Source organism: Lagopus muta, chromosome 24 (assembly GCF_023343835.1).
Source record: "Lagopus muta isolate bLagMut1 chromosome 24, bLagMut1 primary, whole genome shotgun sequence".
NCBI classification, from domain to species: domain Eukaryota; kingdom Metazoa; phylum Chordata; class Aves; order Galliformes; family Phasianidae; genus Lagopus; species Lagopus muta.
The window spans coordinates 3819896-3838150 of record NC_064456.1 but is presented as its reverse complement, the minus strand read 5'-3'; the positions used below and the strand labels follow the sequence as shown (position 1 = coordinate 3838150).

The 18255-nt window shown below is 47.1% G+C and overlaps 1 protein-coding gene across 3 annotated transcripts in view; it reads left to right on the top strand.

Moving 5' to 3' along the window:
• Positions 1-645: 645 nt before the first annotated feature.
• SYT6 (synaptotagmin 6) overlaps positions 646-18255 on the top strand; it is a 29541-nt gene continuing 11931 nt past the window's right edge. The window contains exons 1-3 of one of the 3 annotated variants that reach the window (XM_048926214.1): positions 646-984; positions 13914-14250; positions 16025-16583. In XM_048926214.1, the coding sequence (XP_048782171.1) occupies positions 834-984; positions 13914-14250; positions 16025-16583 (1047 nt within the window). In that variant the 5' untranslated portion in view covers positions 646-833. Of the gene's footprint in view, positions 985-1702; positions 1758-13913; positions 14251-16024; positions 16584-18255 lie in introns of those variants that run through there. The other 2 variants (XM_048926215.1, XM_048926216.1) reach the window with 2 other exon arrangements.

The window sequence follows — 18255 nt, the reverse complement described above, 5'->3', positions numbered from 1 at the left end:
TGCTGCTGTGATGTGGGGCTGAGAGACCCGTGCAGCTGCATCGTTTGCTCTCTGGTTTGCTGATTTATCTGCGTGCTGCTCCGGGCTGCAAGGAATCATTCTGCTGAACAGAGCCGTAAGTGACTGTTATAGGATTGTTTCTTTTTTCATGCGTGCCCAATATGTTCTCGAATTCAGAAGTGTGGTTCTACTGAGTGGCATGGCGGTGCCTAGTAAATTGCAACAGAAATAATAAATGCTACAGGTTTCTGGTGTTTTTAAAAATCTGATTACAAAATACAATAATGTTCTCAGTCTCGATGGCCACCTCCAGCTGGCTGCGATGGCACTGATGCTAACAAACAAACCTGACTTCTTGTTCCACGCTGCCTTTAACAGCTGCAGTAGTTCGTGCAGTGTTTCTTTGCTATCCTCAGTCAGATTTCAGCATTCACTTTCTTTGTAAGGTTGCTCTGGGAGCAGGGCTTGAAACTCTGTGCCCAGAAAACCAAGAGAAAGAGCCTTAGAAGGGTTAAAAGGAATTATCTGGGCTGCAGCTTTAAAAGCATAGTATGGAGGGCACGAAACTGAATTTAGTAGGAGGTTCTTTGTCTGGAACACTCTTTGGCAGTAAACAGATCTCTGATCTCAGAGGCAATCTGAGCGCCAGGAGCACGCAGACAGCACAGGGCTCTGCAGCCCGACCCGCAGCTCCAAGCGTTGGGGTACGTGGGACCCCCACAGTGCAGCCATGCCAAAGGGTGGGACTGCAGCTGTTGGAAGGAGGCACAGCCTGTGCTCCTAGTTGGACTTCCTGAGACAGAAGGGGGGCAGCGGAGGATGCGGTCTGGGAGATGAGTGGCACCGAGGATGACAGCCGCTGTCAGAAGGCAGTTCGCATCATCACCGAGCTGTGCAGGAAGAAAAGCCTTCCTGCCCTGCATCTGGACACGTGCAGGGAATTCCTTCTGCCTTCAGACCAGAGCCTGAGCATCTCCGAGCCAGGTACAGTACTCTGGTCTTGTGAGCTTAGGACTGCAAGCATCCAAAGCAGGGAAACGCCTGCACAGGGGGGGACTTTTGGGATTTCAGTGTTGGAATTAGGGGAGAACTGTCTCAGCACAGATCTGTCTTTATTTTCCTTTATGCCTTCCACAGCTGGTGCAGGTGCTGATTAATCTGTTGGTGTGAGTCAGTGTCACCCAACTGGGAGAGCTGCAAGGTTGGAGAGGTTGTTGGTGATGTTAATTTAAGTTTCCATGAAAGTTCCTCGTTCAGTTAAAAACCTCAACTCCCATCCTATATGGAGAGAGAAGCAATAAAATGCCTATTTAAGAGACAGAGATTGTTAGCTCAAGAAAATGAAGGGTTTGCATGAGTTTCTATTCACCAGGCAGGGTGATGCATGGGCCAGAAGCAGTTGGTGTATGGCTCTGAAGACAAAGGAGCACTTCTGCATGGGAATGTGGTGAATTCCCTGTATGCTTCAGCTCACAGCTTCCAGAGAGCAGCCCTTGCCTGCAACTTCCAAAGACGTTTGCAGAGGGAACAAACATCACAGGTTCACACGGAGGAGCAAAACCCAAGTGTGTATGAACTGCTGAATCACGGCCTGAGTCAGCTCTGGGAGCACAGGTGAAGGCAATTTACCTGTGCTGCTGGAAGGGTGAAGCCTGGCTGCACCTCTCCTAGATCCCATTTAAGTGCTGACCACCAGGGGTAAAGGATCTCTTCTGGAGATTCCTCCTCTGGAGTTTTGCAGTGAGCCTAGGATGTGGGTAAGCTTTCTATCTATTCTCTTTTTGTTATTTTAATCTGCTTTGCCAAACTCTCTTGTTCATTTTGTATTTATAATTTCTTTATATTCATTGATTACACACCAAGCAAATGAAATAATGCTTGTTAACATTATGGGTAGCATGCCCTGAGCTGCTTGTGCACTGAACCACTGGTGTGCTTTCTTTTTAAAGCAGCTGACACTTATTTTGAGGTTTCAAGGCATGATGGTTTATCAGCCCAACCTGACTCCAAGTACTCAGAAACCTTTTGTGTCCCACTTGGAGATCTGAGCAGCATTCCTCAGCCCTGCCCAGGGCTCACTGTGCATCTCCCAGCTGTTCCTGCTGCTGGGATGAGGCTGCAGCAGCACACCTCAGCTCACCCTGGGGCTCTCTGTGTTTGCTGGCCACTGTGCCTGACCTGATGTCTCCATTTCATGTGTGACTTGTCATCTTCTGATGGGCTCTTACCTCTGCTGGCACCATCTTTAGGTGCATCATCCACTGATGCTCTTTTCTCTAATACAAATGACTTTTGACATTGTTTCCTGCATATATATATTTTTTACCTTGGTAACAAAGTTAATGTTTCCCTGAGCGTGCAGCAAAAATACCACTTCTGTTCTTGTTACACGCATGGAGATGGCAGATAGGGCCCTGCAGGCATTTATGTAGCCCATCAAGGGCCTCACTGGCATATTTTCAGGTCACACCAACATCCTCCTTTAACAGCTGCAAATGCTTCAGCCTCTGTCACGGTTCAGGCTGTGCTGGGCTGACAGCTCTGGGCACTCTGATCTCTGCTCAAAGTGCCCAGGCCCATTTTAAGCTCAGGCAGAAATGAGGATGTTGTTTGTGCCCTACAGGTACCATACTTTGTAAAGCTGTGAAACTGTACCAGCAGAGGAAGCGCATCTGTTTGCAGGAAGTGCTAAGTGGTGCATTGAGTGTGTTGGTGAGATAACCTTTCCCATCCACAGTCTGGATGTGTATCTCATTACCTGCATTTGTGCTTTCCCCATTTTCCAGCTGTAGGAGAAATGCTAAGTCATGGTCTGAAACAGTGATGGAGCACCTGGTGGGAAGGCAGGGCCAACCCAGGGAGCTCAGGTGTATGCAATGTACCTGAGTGACCAGATCCTGGCTCCACCTCTTCCCAGACCTCATTTAAGGGTTGGCAGTGGAGGTAAGGGTATCTTGCTGGAGGTCCTTGCCTTCTTGAGGCCTTCCTGTGGTAAGCAACTTCTTTCCTTTGTTTCTGTGCTCATGGCTGTTGCGTTTGAGCAGAAATCCTCACTTGCTGCAGCCTGGGACCTTGCAGCTCTGCTGCCGTTGCTGTGCTTTCCGTCATGTTACACCACGGCAGGTTTGTGTGAAGCAAACTTGCTACTGGTCACCAGGAATCCTAAATTCAGATCTGCTGGGCTCCTAAGCATAATAATGTGCAGATTAAAAACCAAAGCTGTGCAGAGGTGAGCAGGTGATAAGGCTTTGAGGAACGGTGCCATCTCAGCACCAGCAGGAAGGTCAGAGGAGGAGCAGTGCAGCCCTGGATGCTGTGTTGGGCAGCACAGCTGTGCTAATCTGGATGCAGTGTTTGCTGGGGTAAATTTGTCCCACTGTCATATTGAATTCAAGGACTTCTCTACAAGTTTTTTTTATCTCCTGGATAGATCTATTGGCTGATGGATGAATAAGGTTGAATTGTCAGGGCTCCCTGTGCAGCTCATGTAGCTGATGAATGGGAGCATCGCTAGGGAGTTAGCAAGTACTACTAACCTTCTTGAACTGCATCTGGCCGTGGAAAAGAACTGTGGATGTAAAAACACTGGAGCAGTTTATGTGAAAATACACAGCACTGTGCAGCTCTGGTTTTGCACAGATTCTCTTGTTGGAAAGCACTTTGAATTGGATGTGAGAAGAGCTTCTGTGTATCAAGTAGATGCTACCCTACTCTCTGTGCTTTGGGTTATGTAATAGCCTGTTCCCCTACTTAGTCAGTAAGAGAAATGTAGCTGCAGCATTTCTCCAGTACGCCGTACAGCACTGTGTACCAATGAAGGAGCAGAGCGGGCTGCTGCTGGGTAATAACTCCATGTGTCTGAAAAATAAGGCTCTCGGGTGAGGAAGGTGTTGCAGTGATGTGTCAGCAGCAGTGCCAGGAATAGCCCTGCTCTCCTGGCTGTGGGCCCTGAGGTTGGGCAAAGGCGGTGTCCTTTGTTGTGCCCATCTCACCCCCCTGCAGCTCAGTGCACCTGACAGCTCTTCCCTGCCCGTCCTCAGCTGCTGTGCGGTGATGCTGTGTGCAGATAGCAGACAGCCACGAGCTACAGGCGGAGGAGATCTGTGATATAGAGCCAACACTTACCACTGCAGTGATGCACCTTAAGCAAATGGATGTATCACTGCTGTGCCCTGGAGCTGCAGCAGTCGCTCTGAGTTTACTGAGCTCTTCAGGAACGCTTTGGAGGCAACGTGCAAAATGTGTTGCAGCCTTTACCCTGTAGGCTGTGTGAGCAGCAGACCCTGCTGACTTCAGCACAGTGTGAACATCCTCCCCAGCCCCTTCCCTGGACACAGATTGCCTTTAGCACAGTGCCCTGGTGTTGTGCAGGTATGAGGTGTCAGACCCAAAGTGAAAGGAAGGAAAAGAACAAGTGGGAGGAAATGGGAAAACAAGAGACTTGAAGAGAGCATCTGCTTTCCAGTGTGGTTTTCCAGCTCTAACCCTTCCATAACTCAGTGCACAGTCAGTGCTTTGCCCTTTGTGTGAACTGCTCTTCTTGCATTCTGTGACACAGGCCATTCTTGTGCAGCACTGAGTGCTCCTGGCACACTGCAAATACTATTAAATGCAAAACCCACAGGTCTGTAAGCATTCCTGCTGCGGGAGGAAAGAGGCTGAATTTCTGTGCAGTATGGGGTGGTTTGTTGCAGAAATGCTGATGGGGATAAAATATTTTTATATGGAGAAATTGCATCTGAAGTACATGAAGGGAAAAAAATATCCCTTGATAGGGCAGCTTGACTAATGGAAAATTGATGGCGTGCCCATTCACTGATGTGGGATGCCTCGAGCCACTAGCTGTGAAATAAGGGCAATTCCAGCTTTTACTTATTGGCTGTAATAACATACTTCTCTGAATCACTGTTCAAGTATATTTTAAGTAATCATGGTGTATAACAGTGAATATGTTTGAAGCCATCCAGGCAAAACTAATACTAATCATCCAGGCTTACAACTCTGGAGGCCAAGCATGTGAGGAGCAGTGCTTGTGGGCAAAGATCTTTCTTAGCACGGAGCAATGCACTTACAAAATGGATTTTGCCTTCCTCTGTGCCTGTTCCACCAGCCAGTAGAGAGCCAGCAAGGGCTGCATGCAGCAGATTTGCTCTTTAGCTCAAGCAGAACAGGTTTGTGCTCTGATCCTGAAGGTGTCGTGTTCAAACCTTGCAGCTAGAGGAAGGCTTAAAAAAAAAACCTCTATTAGAATAAGGTCAAAACCAGCAGCATAAATCAAGGGGAAATTGATTGTATAGTTTGTCTATGAATATGTTTGTGTGTTTGGTGCGTAGCTTGGCGACTTCACAGCTGGCTCTGTGCTCACTGTAATGGTCCTGGTAAACAAACAGCACTACAGAGCTGTGCAGTGCGTGCCTGGGAGCTTTCTAAGTAACTCTGCATAGCGGCGAGGCTTGAATCTGCTTAATTGCTGCTGGTTGGTTCGTTCCTGAAGCAGTCAGAGAGTCTGAGTGTGTTTGTAGTTTTTTTGCGGACCTCAGAGCTGTTCCTGCGCTGCTGCAGTCGCCTCATGCATAGTCAGGGATGGGGATCTGAAACTCCATAGAAACAGGCAGCCAGATTGCTGCTGGTGTTAATTGGGAGGGTGAGCAGGCTGAGGGCAGTGGCGGCGGATTGAGCTGGAGACCAGCTGCCTCCTTGGTAAGTCCATATTTCTGAAGTTACTTTCTTGTATTTTTCTTTTTCTTTTCCATGCTATAGAGCCTCTTTTCCTTAACAGACTTTTGCTTTAAAGATTTCTGTCTTTCCCTTTGAAATGTTTACTGATTGCGAAAGAATTCTCCCTACGCTTCAGGGAAACCAAGCATGTGCTTTCAGCTGGTTCAAATCAGGGCATATCCTTACCCTGTCTGTCTCCACTGCTTTGCAGCAGGATCCTGAGAAGCTGATGGTTTTGTTTGCAGGTATTTGTTGCTGGACAGCTGTGCTGGGATCATACCAGCACTGTGGGTACGGCCTGCTGCACAAACCATATTCACATAGTCTTGTGTGCACGTTTATTTTTTTGGAGACGAAAACCAGCACCATCCCCTACCTCAGCTCTGATACAAATTTCATTTAGCTGTAGTTTCAGCTATCCTTGTTTTCTTCCCCTCTTTCCTCCTCTCATTGTTCACATCTTTTGCTACACTCATTTTCCTTAGAAGGGATGAGTGTTCATTTGATGTTGGTTAAGCAGCCTTATCTGGCTTTGCTATTTATTTCTTCTTCAGGTGCAATAATGCACTCTTTTCTTCCAGTCTGTGTATCGCAGAATGCCTCTCTGCAGCCCTTATAGCTTCATCCAGTGGACTCGCGCGCACAGCAGTCATTTATGATAGCAGTGGTTTGGGAGAGATGTGATGTGTTTCTGCCATGCATTGTCATTAATTACACTTGCACAGTGCAAAATGGCATCCTGGAGAGACAGCGAGGGGGTATCTGGAGTGGCTGTATGCTGAATTGTCTGTGGAGAAAAGGAACTTAACTAAAGGATGCTCAGTGAGACTGCAGCCACTAATTAAGGCCACCCTCATGTTTAGTTCAGTTGGTAATGTAGCAGGTTCCTGTTTGACAACACAGAAAAATGTGCAGCAAAGACTGAAGGAGGGATGCCAGAAGCCCTGCACATACAAACCCTTTCAGAAACATCATTAGGAGGACATCCATTGCCAGAGTATCTGCTTTCATTTGATAACAATTGCCAGACATCCCAGCGCACTGGGTGCTGTCTCTGACGTATCACTCATTCTCTGTGCACGTTTGCAAATGCTGCAAAGAAATGCATGCACTCCTGTGACAGCTCAGTGCTCAGGAAGCACACATGTGTTCTGTGCTATCGAGTCATTCACAGATGTTGCTACAGCACACAGTGATGAACTGTCATGGGAGTAGCACACAGCTATGGACTGTAATTGCATGCTATGTGGCTTATAAATAGTTCATTAGATTGTCATCAGTTAAGCATAAAGCAATGACAACTGTTACTATCTCATTTTAATACTCCAGAGAACAGCTGATTAAGACATGAAGCAACTGAAGTCACTGGGATATGTATCCTTAGTTTGGAGAAATTTTTCCTTTTATTTCTTTGGGTCACTTTTATTACAAAAGTGCAATGTTGTTGGCAGCTCAAATTCCCCTTCTTGTTGCACATACCAACAAAAGTTTCAGCAAAAAGCTTTCTTTTGGTGCAGTCTGAAGGGAAAATCCAGATCTCATGCAGGTGATGCATGAGGTCCTCAGACCTTTCTGACAGCCTCATCCAGTTGTCCATGTCTCACAGCCATCACTGTTCTCCCAGATACAGAACTGTATCTCCTGAAGGATTGCAGTAGGTGCTGAACAAAACCCCAGCAATGCTCAACAAAAGAAAGTTTTGTCTGGGCTGGAACTGGTCAGTGCTTGGACCATGGATCAATTGCTTGGACGCGGGCTCCCCCCAAAGTCCCCTTTTGAAGCAGGTTGTCCTCACACTGAGTGTGTGAGAATAAAATATTTTGAATTTTGTAATCTTATATAATTACTCTCAAAATAGCTTCTGATTCATCCTTGCCTTTGAAGCTGATAGTTTGCATTCCAATAAGCTCTGGTGTGGCAGGAACCCTGTGGTAGCAGTGAATTAATTTTTAAGAAGTTTTCTCTATCTCACTGAAACTTCAGCACAGGCAGCGAGAGCCTTCCGTCTCTGTTCACTTCTCTGTAGGCAGCTGTGATGTGCAGGTAAGGTGGGCAGACTCTGGCTGAGCTCCTGCAGAGCCTCTGGGTGCAGGAAGAAGCTGCTGGAAGCTGATAGATGTACCCACTGTCCCGGAATGGAGGAAGAGCACGAATAGAATGAACCTCTTCTTGCTGCTTGCAGGAGGAAGGTGGGGCTGCTGAGTTTTGAAGGGGGCATTGTGAGGAGTTGGTGTTCCAGAGCCACTGGTATTTCATAGGATTGTGCTGCAGTAGGCAGTCAAGAAGGATAATCAGTTAATTATTTTATTATCAGGAAATTAGAACATGCTGATTTGTTTCTTTCCAGACTGGTCACAGTAGTGAATATTTCTGTGTCCCTTCATGTTCCTCTCTCGCATGCTGTAAGGATGCCCTCAGGCTGGGCAGTGCTGCCTGCCTCTCTAAAGAAACCTGACAAGCAGCCAAGCTCCTCATAGTCAAAGCAGAGTGCCAGAAGGTGCAGATAGAGCAGTAGGTGACAGCTTACATGTGTTCCTATTGCTCAGGCTGCTCCTTGGATAGAAACAGTTTGGAGGATCTGCAAAGCAAGCTGATAAACCATGCAGGCACAGGGGGTGCCTCTGGTGGCCTGGTGCTGGTGGGGTGCTGCTGCCTGATGGTTCTATGTGGGGCTGATAGATAATGTCTGAAGGATGATAAAAGCTCTGCTCATCCATAACTGTTCTCTGAGCCAATCCCTGAAAATCTGCTGAAAATTCAGTGGGATCTTTTCCCATCCCCAGCTACTGCACTGTTGCTCTCCGATATTCAAGCAGGAGCTCCTGCTGCAGTGCTTCACAACGCATTTCTGCTGTTGGCTACCTGCGAAAAGAGAATTGGCAGCAGTTAGACTTTGAAGTGACAGCTGTTAATGCCTTCTCTGGCCCAAGAATATTTCAGGACATTATCCCAGAGCTCATAGCTGCCTAGGGAATATAGCCAATAAATCAAGAGGTGTTGCTGAGTTTCAGATGACACCCAAATGGCAGCGAGTGGACCTGCAGATGTGACAATGAACACATCAAGCAGAGCAATGGCATGCTGGGTGTGCTCCCAACCAGCAGAAGCAGCTGGTGACAGGCTTGCAATGATTACCTCTCGCTGATGCTTTTTGCAGACCCCAGTGCACACTCAGCTGCAGGCTCTGTCAAAGAGCTGCTGGCTGCTGCTGGGTGCCAGGGATGGTGTGTTCTCTGTTTGTTCTGTCAAGATTCCCATGCCTGTGGCATGCTTGAGAAGGGAAGAAGGAGCTGGCTGAGAGCAGCACTGCACTGCGGATCGCCTCTCTCATCAAACTCAGCATTTTACAATTCATAAGGCAGCCTGTTTCCATCTCAAAATTCCTGTTGCAAAGTGCTCTGCTTGCTGCTTTGCTCCTTGGTGCCTTCTGTGTTTTGTTGTGAGCGCTGGTCCCAAAGGGGCTGTTCCTTTGCTCTGTTGCAGTTCCTATTTTGTCTCTAGCTGTGCTGCTGCTGGATGCTGTGTATCTGCACTGCCCCAGCATTTCGTTTCTGTTCCGTTCCCTGCTCTTTTGGAGCTCTGTAACGCTTCAAAGCTGAACAGCGTTGCTGAATAAACGTGTTCATAGCCAGGATTGAATGGAAACTTCTTCCTTTTCCCCCTGCTGTTGTCATGTGCTTCCCCTCCAGCTCCCCAGGCCAGGTAGCTGAGGCTCATCACAGTTTCTCATGTCCAATTTCCAAGCCTCAGCCCATCAGATTTACATTGCTTGTGCTTCTCAATGACCCATAAATTAGATTAGCAATTGGTGAGTGCCTCGTGCTCTGTTGTAGCCCCAGAGCTCCTTGCCTTCTCTTCCAGCAATAACTCTCACACTAATCCAGCATTTGGATGTGCGATTTCTACAAAGCATAGAAATAGGAAGATATATTCTCATTCTCACAAGCCCTTTGCAATAGAAAATTGTGGCAAAAATGGGTGGAGAAGCCTGGAAACACCTGCTGACACGGTGTGAGCAATGGCCAAAACATGATTCTGGAAAACCAGTGTGCAGACAGCAGAAACAAAGTGAAGGTACAACACCATCATCCTCATCTTCCCTGTGCTCCCATGACTGCTTTTCCAGGCAGCATCTGCTGTGGCAAGAAGGGAGATCCTGAGTGATGTTTGTTTTTTTGGTGGGAAATAAACCAGGGAGAGCTTTCCCCGATTCTAAGGTTTTTCCATTGGCCTCTGGGAAGCTTAATGGTCAGAAATGTGCACAGGAAAGGTGGCTGTTGAACCCTTAAGCTTTCACCTGTGGTGCTCAAACTTTGTTCAATCCCAACAGCTGCTGAAATGGCTAATGATTGCTGGGATGTGAGAGCTGTCCCACATGTTTTGTTTTCTCAATGGGGAGTGGATGGAAGAAAAGCTAAATTGCATCTTCTAAGATATTAAATCCAACTCTTCTCATGAAATGCAGTTACCTGTGCATCTCTTTAATATCAGTGCAGCTTCTTCTGACTATTAACAGCGTTGCCATAAGAAGCCACGCATTGTCTTGCAGTTAATAGGCTGTTTTTATCACAGCTTTGTCATGTTATTAATCATTTTCTGTTTGGACATTGCTAATTATCCCCTTTGGTAACTCAGCCAGGGTACTGTGAAGTCATCTGAGCTATAAAGTGGAGTTGAGGTTCCATGATGTTCTCTTAATTAGTTCCATCCAAGATGAAACAAAAGGGTTGCTTTTGCTAATGAGATGCCTTTGGAGTGCAAGGAAAGGAGCTTGGATAACCAAGAAAGGATTTCCCTTTCTTAAATTTGCTTTTAGCTTCAAAGTTTTAAATAACTGTGCTGTCCTTTCATTCTGCCCTGGGCTGTCTTATCCTTTGTTTGAAAGGCAGGAGGAGTGCAGAAGAAAGCTGTCACCTTCCCTGAAGCTTTGTAGTTTGGAGTCATCCTATGGACTTTGCTCTAAGACTCGGTATCAAGATGCACAGAAGCAGAAGAGCAGTGATGTTTTTGCAGCATTTTGGCCTAAGCTGCTCTGTGCCATCTCTGAAGACTTCAGTTCATTATTTTCTTATGCTAGGCTGCAGGTGTGGGAGGCTGGAGCCTCAGTTGACTCAGATTTCATGTTTAATGGTACCTCCCATTGCGTAAGTGGTGATCGATGATGGCTTAGCATTGGCCACCCAGGTACTGCTGGCATTCTCCTGTAACAGAAATCATTCCCCCTGGTCACTAAAGGAAAGCAGAGCAAAGATAATGAGTAGTGTGGGCATTCCTGTGGATATGCCTGTGTAAGTCCTGCCAGCAAATGGCTTTCTGTTTCAGAAAACTCTATTTCTCCGTATACTTAATGCCATTTAACACAAATGAGGTATGCTCTTTGGTAACAGCCTCTTCTAATCACGTTATTAAACTCAGCATTGAATTACTCTGGGGAATCTGTGGCACAGTTAAAGGAAAACTCATTCCCATCTGAAAGGAGCCTTTTCCAGTTATCCTGATGTGGAAAAGATTTTGGTAAAGATTGCCGTAAGTTAGAGGCCATTTAAGGCATAATATTTTGAATACCAGGTATTTATTAAAATAATTGATATTTTCAGATCCACTGGAGAAAGCTCATTAAATCAATTAAGGTCAACTCCATCCAACTGATACGAAAGTCTAATAGGTCAGGGATAAGTCTTGGGGGATTTAATGCCATCTTCAGATAAACCAATATCCCTCCCAGGCAATTGCTTAAAGAATGTCTGTAAAATCTCGATCCCTTCCATTTGTGTTTTATGTGAGCTGTCAGAGGCAAGAGTGGGAGGTCATGCATAAAAATATCCGTGGATCCTGTCAAATGCATTATGAACAGCAGATCAGCAGGAGGTGATGGGGACTACGATCTTTCTCAAACTGGCAACAGGTTTTTTTGGGTTAACATCTTTGGGATGTTTTCATGTCAAGAGGTGGGGGGTGTTGGCAGATTGATGGGTGCTGCGTAACTCTTGGAATGGGGAGAAGTATCTTAAGGTGAACTTTTCTGTCACTTCCAGCAGTGATAGACTCTGCATTGCGACTGTTTCCTTTGTAACAGCTCACACAGTACATTTAAATAACTGGAAAGGATGAATATCCGAGCGAGGGCTCATGATATCAGTTGCTGCTTGCTGACAAAGCAGTTGCTGAAGTTAAATCTGCAAAGCAGCTTGATCCTTAAAGCGTTCCTGCTGGGCTGCTGGATTTTTGTATGAATACTTTTATGAAGCTCTTGGAGTATTCACCGAGTAAATCTCAGGCACTGAGCCCTGGGAATCCCTTCCCACTTGGGATGCTCTGAGATTCGGTCCAGGCTCAGCCCATGGGCAGCTTGCAGGGATTTGAAGGAGTGGCACTGGAAAAGACAACTGAATTTCAAAAACGTGCACGCAGAGGAAGAAGTCAGAACAGGAAAGGCAGAAGCCTTTGCTGTACGTCTGGATTCTTCAGGTTTTCTTCTTGGCTGTTTGAGCAACCTGGGCACAACTCCAGGACTTATCCCTAAATGAAGGGAAGTGGTACCTTTGTGCTCATTGCTGTGCTGAGAACTCATTTAGCCAAATCTCTGTGGAAGCTCCACTGCTGACTGGTACAATCCTAAGTTTTGTTGAATAAGACAGGACCTATTTATTCTGGTAGGTATTTCTATCCTGGAACCCCATCAGAATATAAATGGTGCAATCTGAGCTGCACATGAGGCTGTTAAGGAAAGAGAGGAAGCTCTTGCAGAACTTCTGGACAGCATTCATCCTTTCCATCTGTACCTGCTGGCAGCTTCCATCCCTTCCTTTCGAGGCACAGAACCTGGGGGCATTCAGAAGCTTTGCCTTAAGCTCTTTGTGAATTTGCACTTGATATGAGTCCTCTCATGGCTTCTGGTGAAGATAAAGCAGATGTCAGGAAGGACTGTTACTGTGTGCAGTGATGCACAGATGTGGTCTCCCGGGTTCTGTGCTGAGAGCTATAAACTGCCCAATAAGGATGAATTTTGAGAGAGATGGCTTTAAATGCATTTTTTTTTTTCAAGCATTTCTTAGAGCTCATGGAAGGGAGAGCTTGGATGTTTGCATTAAATCCTTTTTTTTCCTTTCCTACCTGTCCTGACTCTCACTTTCCTATATCAGGAGTACAGCATTGCTGGGCACTGCAGGCAAGCAAGGAATTTTCCTTGATCTCAAAGCAGTCTGTAACTGAATCTTCTCCAATCCTGACGCTGTGGGCATGATTTCAGTACAGATCTTGTCTTCATCTCCAGGGGCTGATATGTTTGTGCATTTCAAACACTTGGAATTATGGTTTGAGTGGAAACCTGGGGATGAAAACACGCTAAGAGAGGAATTTAAAGTAGCCAATATTTTCTCTTTGTGAACTGGTGTGAATCATTTCTCAGCACACACACATATGTATGTACACGCTCTTTTTTTCCCTAATTCTTCACTCATAGGGAGGGAAAATCTTTCACTCCAGGAAAGACCGAGGGGCTGAAATGCATAAAGTGTGAGTTGGAAGTGACTCAGAGAAGCAGAGAACATACACAGCTTCTGTGCTGTTCAGAACAAGGAAACACGTGTAGTGTTTTCTATGCCGTCTCCTTCTATATTTGATTTCACTGCATCAGCAACTTCTGATTTTTTTTTTTAATTATTTTCTTTATTTCCTTATTTTCCTTCTGGGTGCAGCTGGGCAAGAAGCGAGTGTTAATGGTACAACAATCTGCTTCCAGGACCGTGGCAGGTAGACTGAGGATGTTGCTTAATGCAGCGACAGAACACCTGCATTAAGAAGCAAAATGGATTATGCCAATGGAACTTGCTTTTCTCTCATTCAGTTCCAAAATTCTGCTTGATTTGAGGATCAGTTGTATGTCAGTGCCACAAAAGAAAGCCAAGGGGGTGTTCTGTAGCCAAGCTCACTGCCATAGTATAAAACTTAATAATTTTACCTATCTGGAGGTGTCCTTTTCTCCACAGATGTGCTTGCAGAAGGCAGTGATCTTGGGATTCACTTGGGTTTGGCTCTCCTGTGCAGAACCTGCTGAGAGCTCTCCAATAGGCACGATATAAGTCAGGTTGGATCACTTCTTCCCTTTGCTGATGGCTTTCTCACCATCTCTCTTTTCTTTTCTCCTTTCCCACTCCTCCCGCTCCCTGTCACTGTTGCCTTCTCTCCCCCTGTAGAGCTCTCCGTCAGCCTCCTTGCAGTGATAGTTATTGTGTGTGGACTGGCCCTGGTGGCAGTTTTTCTGTTTCTCTTTTGGAAGCTGTGCTGGGTTCCCTGGAGGAACAAGGCCATTTCTTCTAACCTGGCCGTCTTGCAGAGCGAGGCAGACTGCAATAAGGAGAACATGGCAGACAAGCTCCAGGACACGGGCACCATCAGCTTCCTGGAGGCAGCTGTGAAAATCAGCCACACGTCACCAGACATCCCTGCAGAGGTGCAGATGTCCATGAAGGACCACATCCTGCGGCGCACGCGGATCCAGAGGCAAACAACAGAGCCTGCATCATCCACCAGGTGAGCTGGGGGTACTGAGCCCCTGTGAAACCCGTTGGGTGGGGGAAGCGTGTAATGGAGCCCAAGGTTCTGATGGTTTGGGGAAAGCACACCCACTGACGTGCTGGATTAAGCGCTAAGGACTGGCCATTAACCAATTAGGACTGGCTGATGGTGGGCTCTTAAAAAAAAATAATAATTAAAGGCTTCAATCCTTATTACCGTGACTTGCCCTCATTGTGTCTAGCTGTCAGTATGCTTTGGCCACTTTAATTTTGTTACAACACATGCAGCAGGCTGGAGTATCAATGATGGGATACGGTCAGACAGAATTAGACCTTTTTGCTCTCTCTTGTTTATGCGGCTCATTGCAGCAACAATTAGATCAGCAGAATCGATGTATTGCTCCCCGGCTGCGTTCAGTGCTGGTGATCAATGAGCATCTGTCAGCCAGGGGTGGAGGTTCCAGCACCACGCTCCTTAAATTTGGAATAAGACTGTATGAACCTTGGGACACCTCTGCAAGAACACTGAGAAATACGGTACTTCTTGCTTGACACAGACGGCTGTGAAAGTAGGGCAGGAAGCAGTGAGAGCAGGGCCTGGCTGCATCCCAGCACTTCTGCTTGCCTTGGCCATGGCTGTGATGTGTAAAACAGAACAATTGTGAAAGCAGCCTTTGCTCAGAAAATTGGCTGCAGTGCTGCAGGGCGAGCAGGGCGCAGAGCTCAGCCTTCTGCTCCAGGAAGCTGGCGTCAAAACCAAGGCTGTGCCACCTGCAATTCGTGTGCATGCTCTTTGATTTTGCACAGCTGATGGTCATGCACACGCATTCTGCTTTTGTCGTGCCTTTATAAGAGAGAAGGCAAAAAGTCAGTCTGTCTGAGTTGAGGCAAATGAAGCAGGACTTGGCTGTGGATGAGAAGGTGTCAAAGCCACTTTCTCATGCAATAGGAGCTACAGGCAGACTCAGGGACATGGGGACACCCTCGTGCTTCTGGGTTCTGCGGCTCTCAGCTCTAGCCAGGATGCGCATGAGGAAGCTGCCAAGGAAAGTGAGTTCCTGGAGCTGATGCTCCAACTGTACGAGTTCCTGGGATGGTTAAATAACTCCACGCATGTTCTGTACACACCAGTCTGCAGTAATGCCACGAGTCCGCAGAAAGAGTTTATGCTTTGCTTAGATAAAGCTTTGCTTATGTAACATTTTACTTGTGCTGAAGGGGAGCTCAAGGCAAGGGACAACTTCCAGATGAGGCTGTGCTTTTCTATCTGTCAAGAATTATCTATCATTTCTCAATGAGAAAATTTCTCTGTTGGAGAAGTTTGGAAGCAACAATACCCAGAACAAAACCAAACTTTCTGAGCTGGCAATGTCTCTTACTTTAAAAGCTCTGCTATTTTTTCCACCCCTGGGGAATCCTACTGCCAGTGTCTGGGAATTGTAAGAACTAAGGGTAAAGGAGAGGAAGAAGAACTCCCACACTGGGTTTGTGTGTCCTGATTAAGGAGTTGTTGGGTTTCGTATATTTGACTGTGGGCTGTCACTTGTGTAATAGATGGAAAGAATGTAGCATGATGGAGATGCAATGGAAGTTAACGTTCTGCCAGATAGATTCCTTTGACCTTTGAGGTTGCTATTCAGTGCTCCTTCTTTGTCGTGTAGGTGGTTTCTGTGCAGAGGTCAAAAGCACACATTGCCTTCATTGCTGTGCTCTCCCTGCTTTCCCACTTCCAGGAAAAGGAGAGAAATGTTCTTGGACAAGAATGCAGCTCTCCTCTCTTCCATTTGCAGGCACATCTCCTTCAAAAGACACCTTCCTCGACAAATGCACGTATCCAGCATGGATTATGGCATGGACCCACCCCCCGTCGCCGAGCAGCCGACCAGCATCGGCCGCATTAAGCCTGAGCTCTACAAGCAAAAATCTGTTGACTCCGAGGACCCCAAAAAGGAAGCAGCAAAAACCTGTGGGAAAATTAACTTCACTCTCAAGTACGACTACGAGAACGAGACACTGACTGTCCGAATTCTCAGGGCTTTTGATTTGCCAGCCAAAGATTTCTGTGGCAGCTCAGATCCCTATGTGAAGATCTACCTCCTGCCCGACAGAAAGCGCAAGTTCCAGACACGGGTGCATAGGAAGACCCTGAACCCCACCTTCGACGAGTCCTTCCATTTCCCTGTGCCCCACGAGGAGCTGGTGAGCAGGAAGCTCCACCTGAGCGTCTTTGACTTTGACAGGTTCTCCAGACACGACATGATAGGAGAAGTTATCTTGGAGAACCTGTTTGAGGACTCAGATCTCTCCAGGGAGACTTCCATCTGGAAGGACATTCAGTATGCGACAACGGTGAGTGTCTGCCCGGCCGTGCTGGGGTGGGTTGGCCTTCCTCTCTGGCTTACCTGAGCCCTGTGCAGCTGGGAGCAGGAGGGTGTATTGCTGGGAACACTGGGAAGCCTCCAGCAGTCATGTACAGGGATGGAAAAGGCTGCTCTATGCAGAAGCCTGACAGCTGTGCCTGAGTCCTGGTTTGCTGGGATTTCATCCCCTCATTGGTGGCTTGCTCTTATCTCACCTGCAGTGAGTCTCGCTGACACCAGGTTTGCTAAAAACCAGATGGAGGAGTTAGGTAAATTCCCTGTTCGTCATCTGTTCATCAGGGGAAGGTCTTGAGTTCTGGATGTTTGCCATGTGCACGTGATAAACAGCCAGAAATAGCTTTGGAGGAGCTGTACTGGGCTTTACTACATGGAGAGCTTTATTCCAGTGTGTTACTGGAAAATACTTCTGTGGTTGTTGTGACTCTTTCAGCAGTTCTGTTGAATTCTCTCTGAAAGGGAAACCAAATATCGGGGATGGAAATGTTCCAGCTGCTTTCAGTGCTGCAGGCTCTGGCTGAAGCTGGCAGGAGAAACCTCCTTCTCACACTGGTCTCAGTGCAGAAGCAAAGACATTAACCTCTACACAGTAGCTATCTGCTTGTCCACCATCCTCCCAGGAAGACTTGATTCTTCCTGAGGGTGAACAAATGATTGCCCTGCTTTGCAGTTGGACACCAAATCAGTTGTCTTGTCACGTTGTTATTTGTGAAACTGGAAGATGGGAAGTCCTCAGCCCTGTCTGAAATCATACGTTTATTGCCATGTCTGCCCAAGCACACCAAGGTATGGGCACCATCTTCCAGGCACCGCAGGGCTTGCTGGAACTGTGCTGTGAGCTGCCTTTGGAGCATCTTGCTTTGTCCAGCAAGTGAGGTGGAGGCACGGGCATCAATTACCTGCAAGCATACAGTGCTTGCTCTCCTCACCTTCAGTCCACAAATAACCATCAGTAGATGGTAATGAATGTAGAAATGCTGGGTAAGAGGTTAGCAGACACCAGGCACATTCATTCTCTTGCCAAAGGGATTGTTAGGAGAGGAGCAAGGTGCACCACACTTGTGGATGCCACATGGAGGCATCTGCTCCTCCTGGGATGGCTCAGGTCACCATCAGCTCTGTCAGTTCTGCCTGTCACTTTGTGGTGTGAGTTCTGGGGGCAAATGCTTTCTCTGTAGTGACAAGGAGCTTCCCTTCCTTTGCTGTGTGATCCATGTGCAAGGAGTAAGCCTGGAGGGTGCTGAGGGAGGGGTCCATGGGCATGGGTGAAACAGGGAAGGGGAAACACGTGGTTTCACTGGAGAAGAAGCATGTGAACTATAGAATAAGCAGCTCCAGTAGAAGGTTATGGAGTTTTTGACCTGTGTGTGTTCTGTATTTTGCTGGGTTGGCTCTGTAAGAAATAGCAGATGCTTTCCTAGCTGACCAAGAGAATCAGTATGCTGGGGAAAGCTCTACCAAAACAAATGGAGAGACACCACCAGGAGGGCTGCTGGGGGAAAAGTCTCCAAGTGTGAGAGAAGCAGAGCCAACATCACACCCACGAAGCGTGGTGCAGCCTTGCTGGGCTCCCACGGAGACGTCGAGTGCTGTTCTTGGCTCCATCCCCACGTTCTCTTGGCTCCAATCTCTGGGAACGTGCC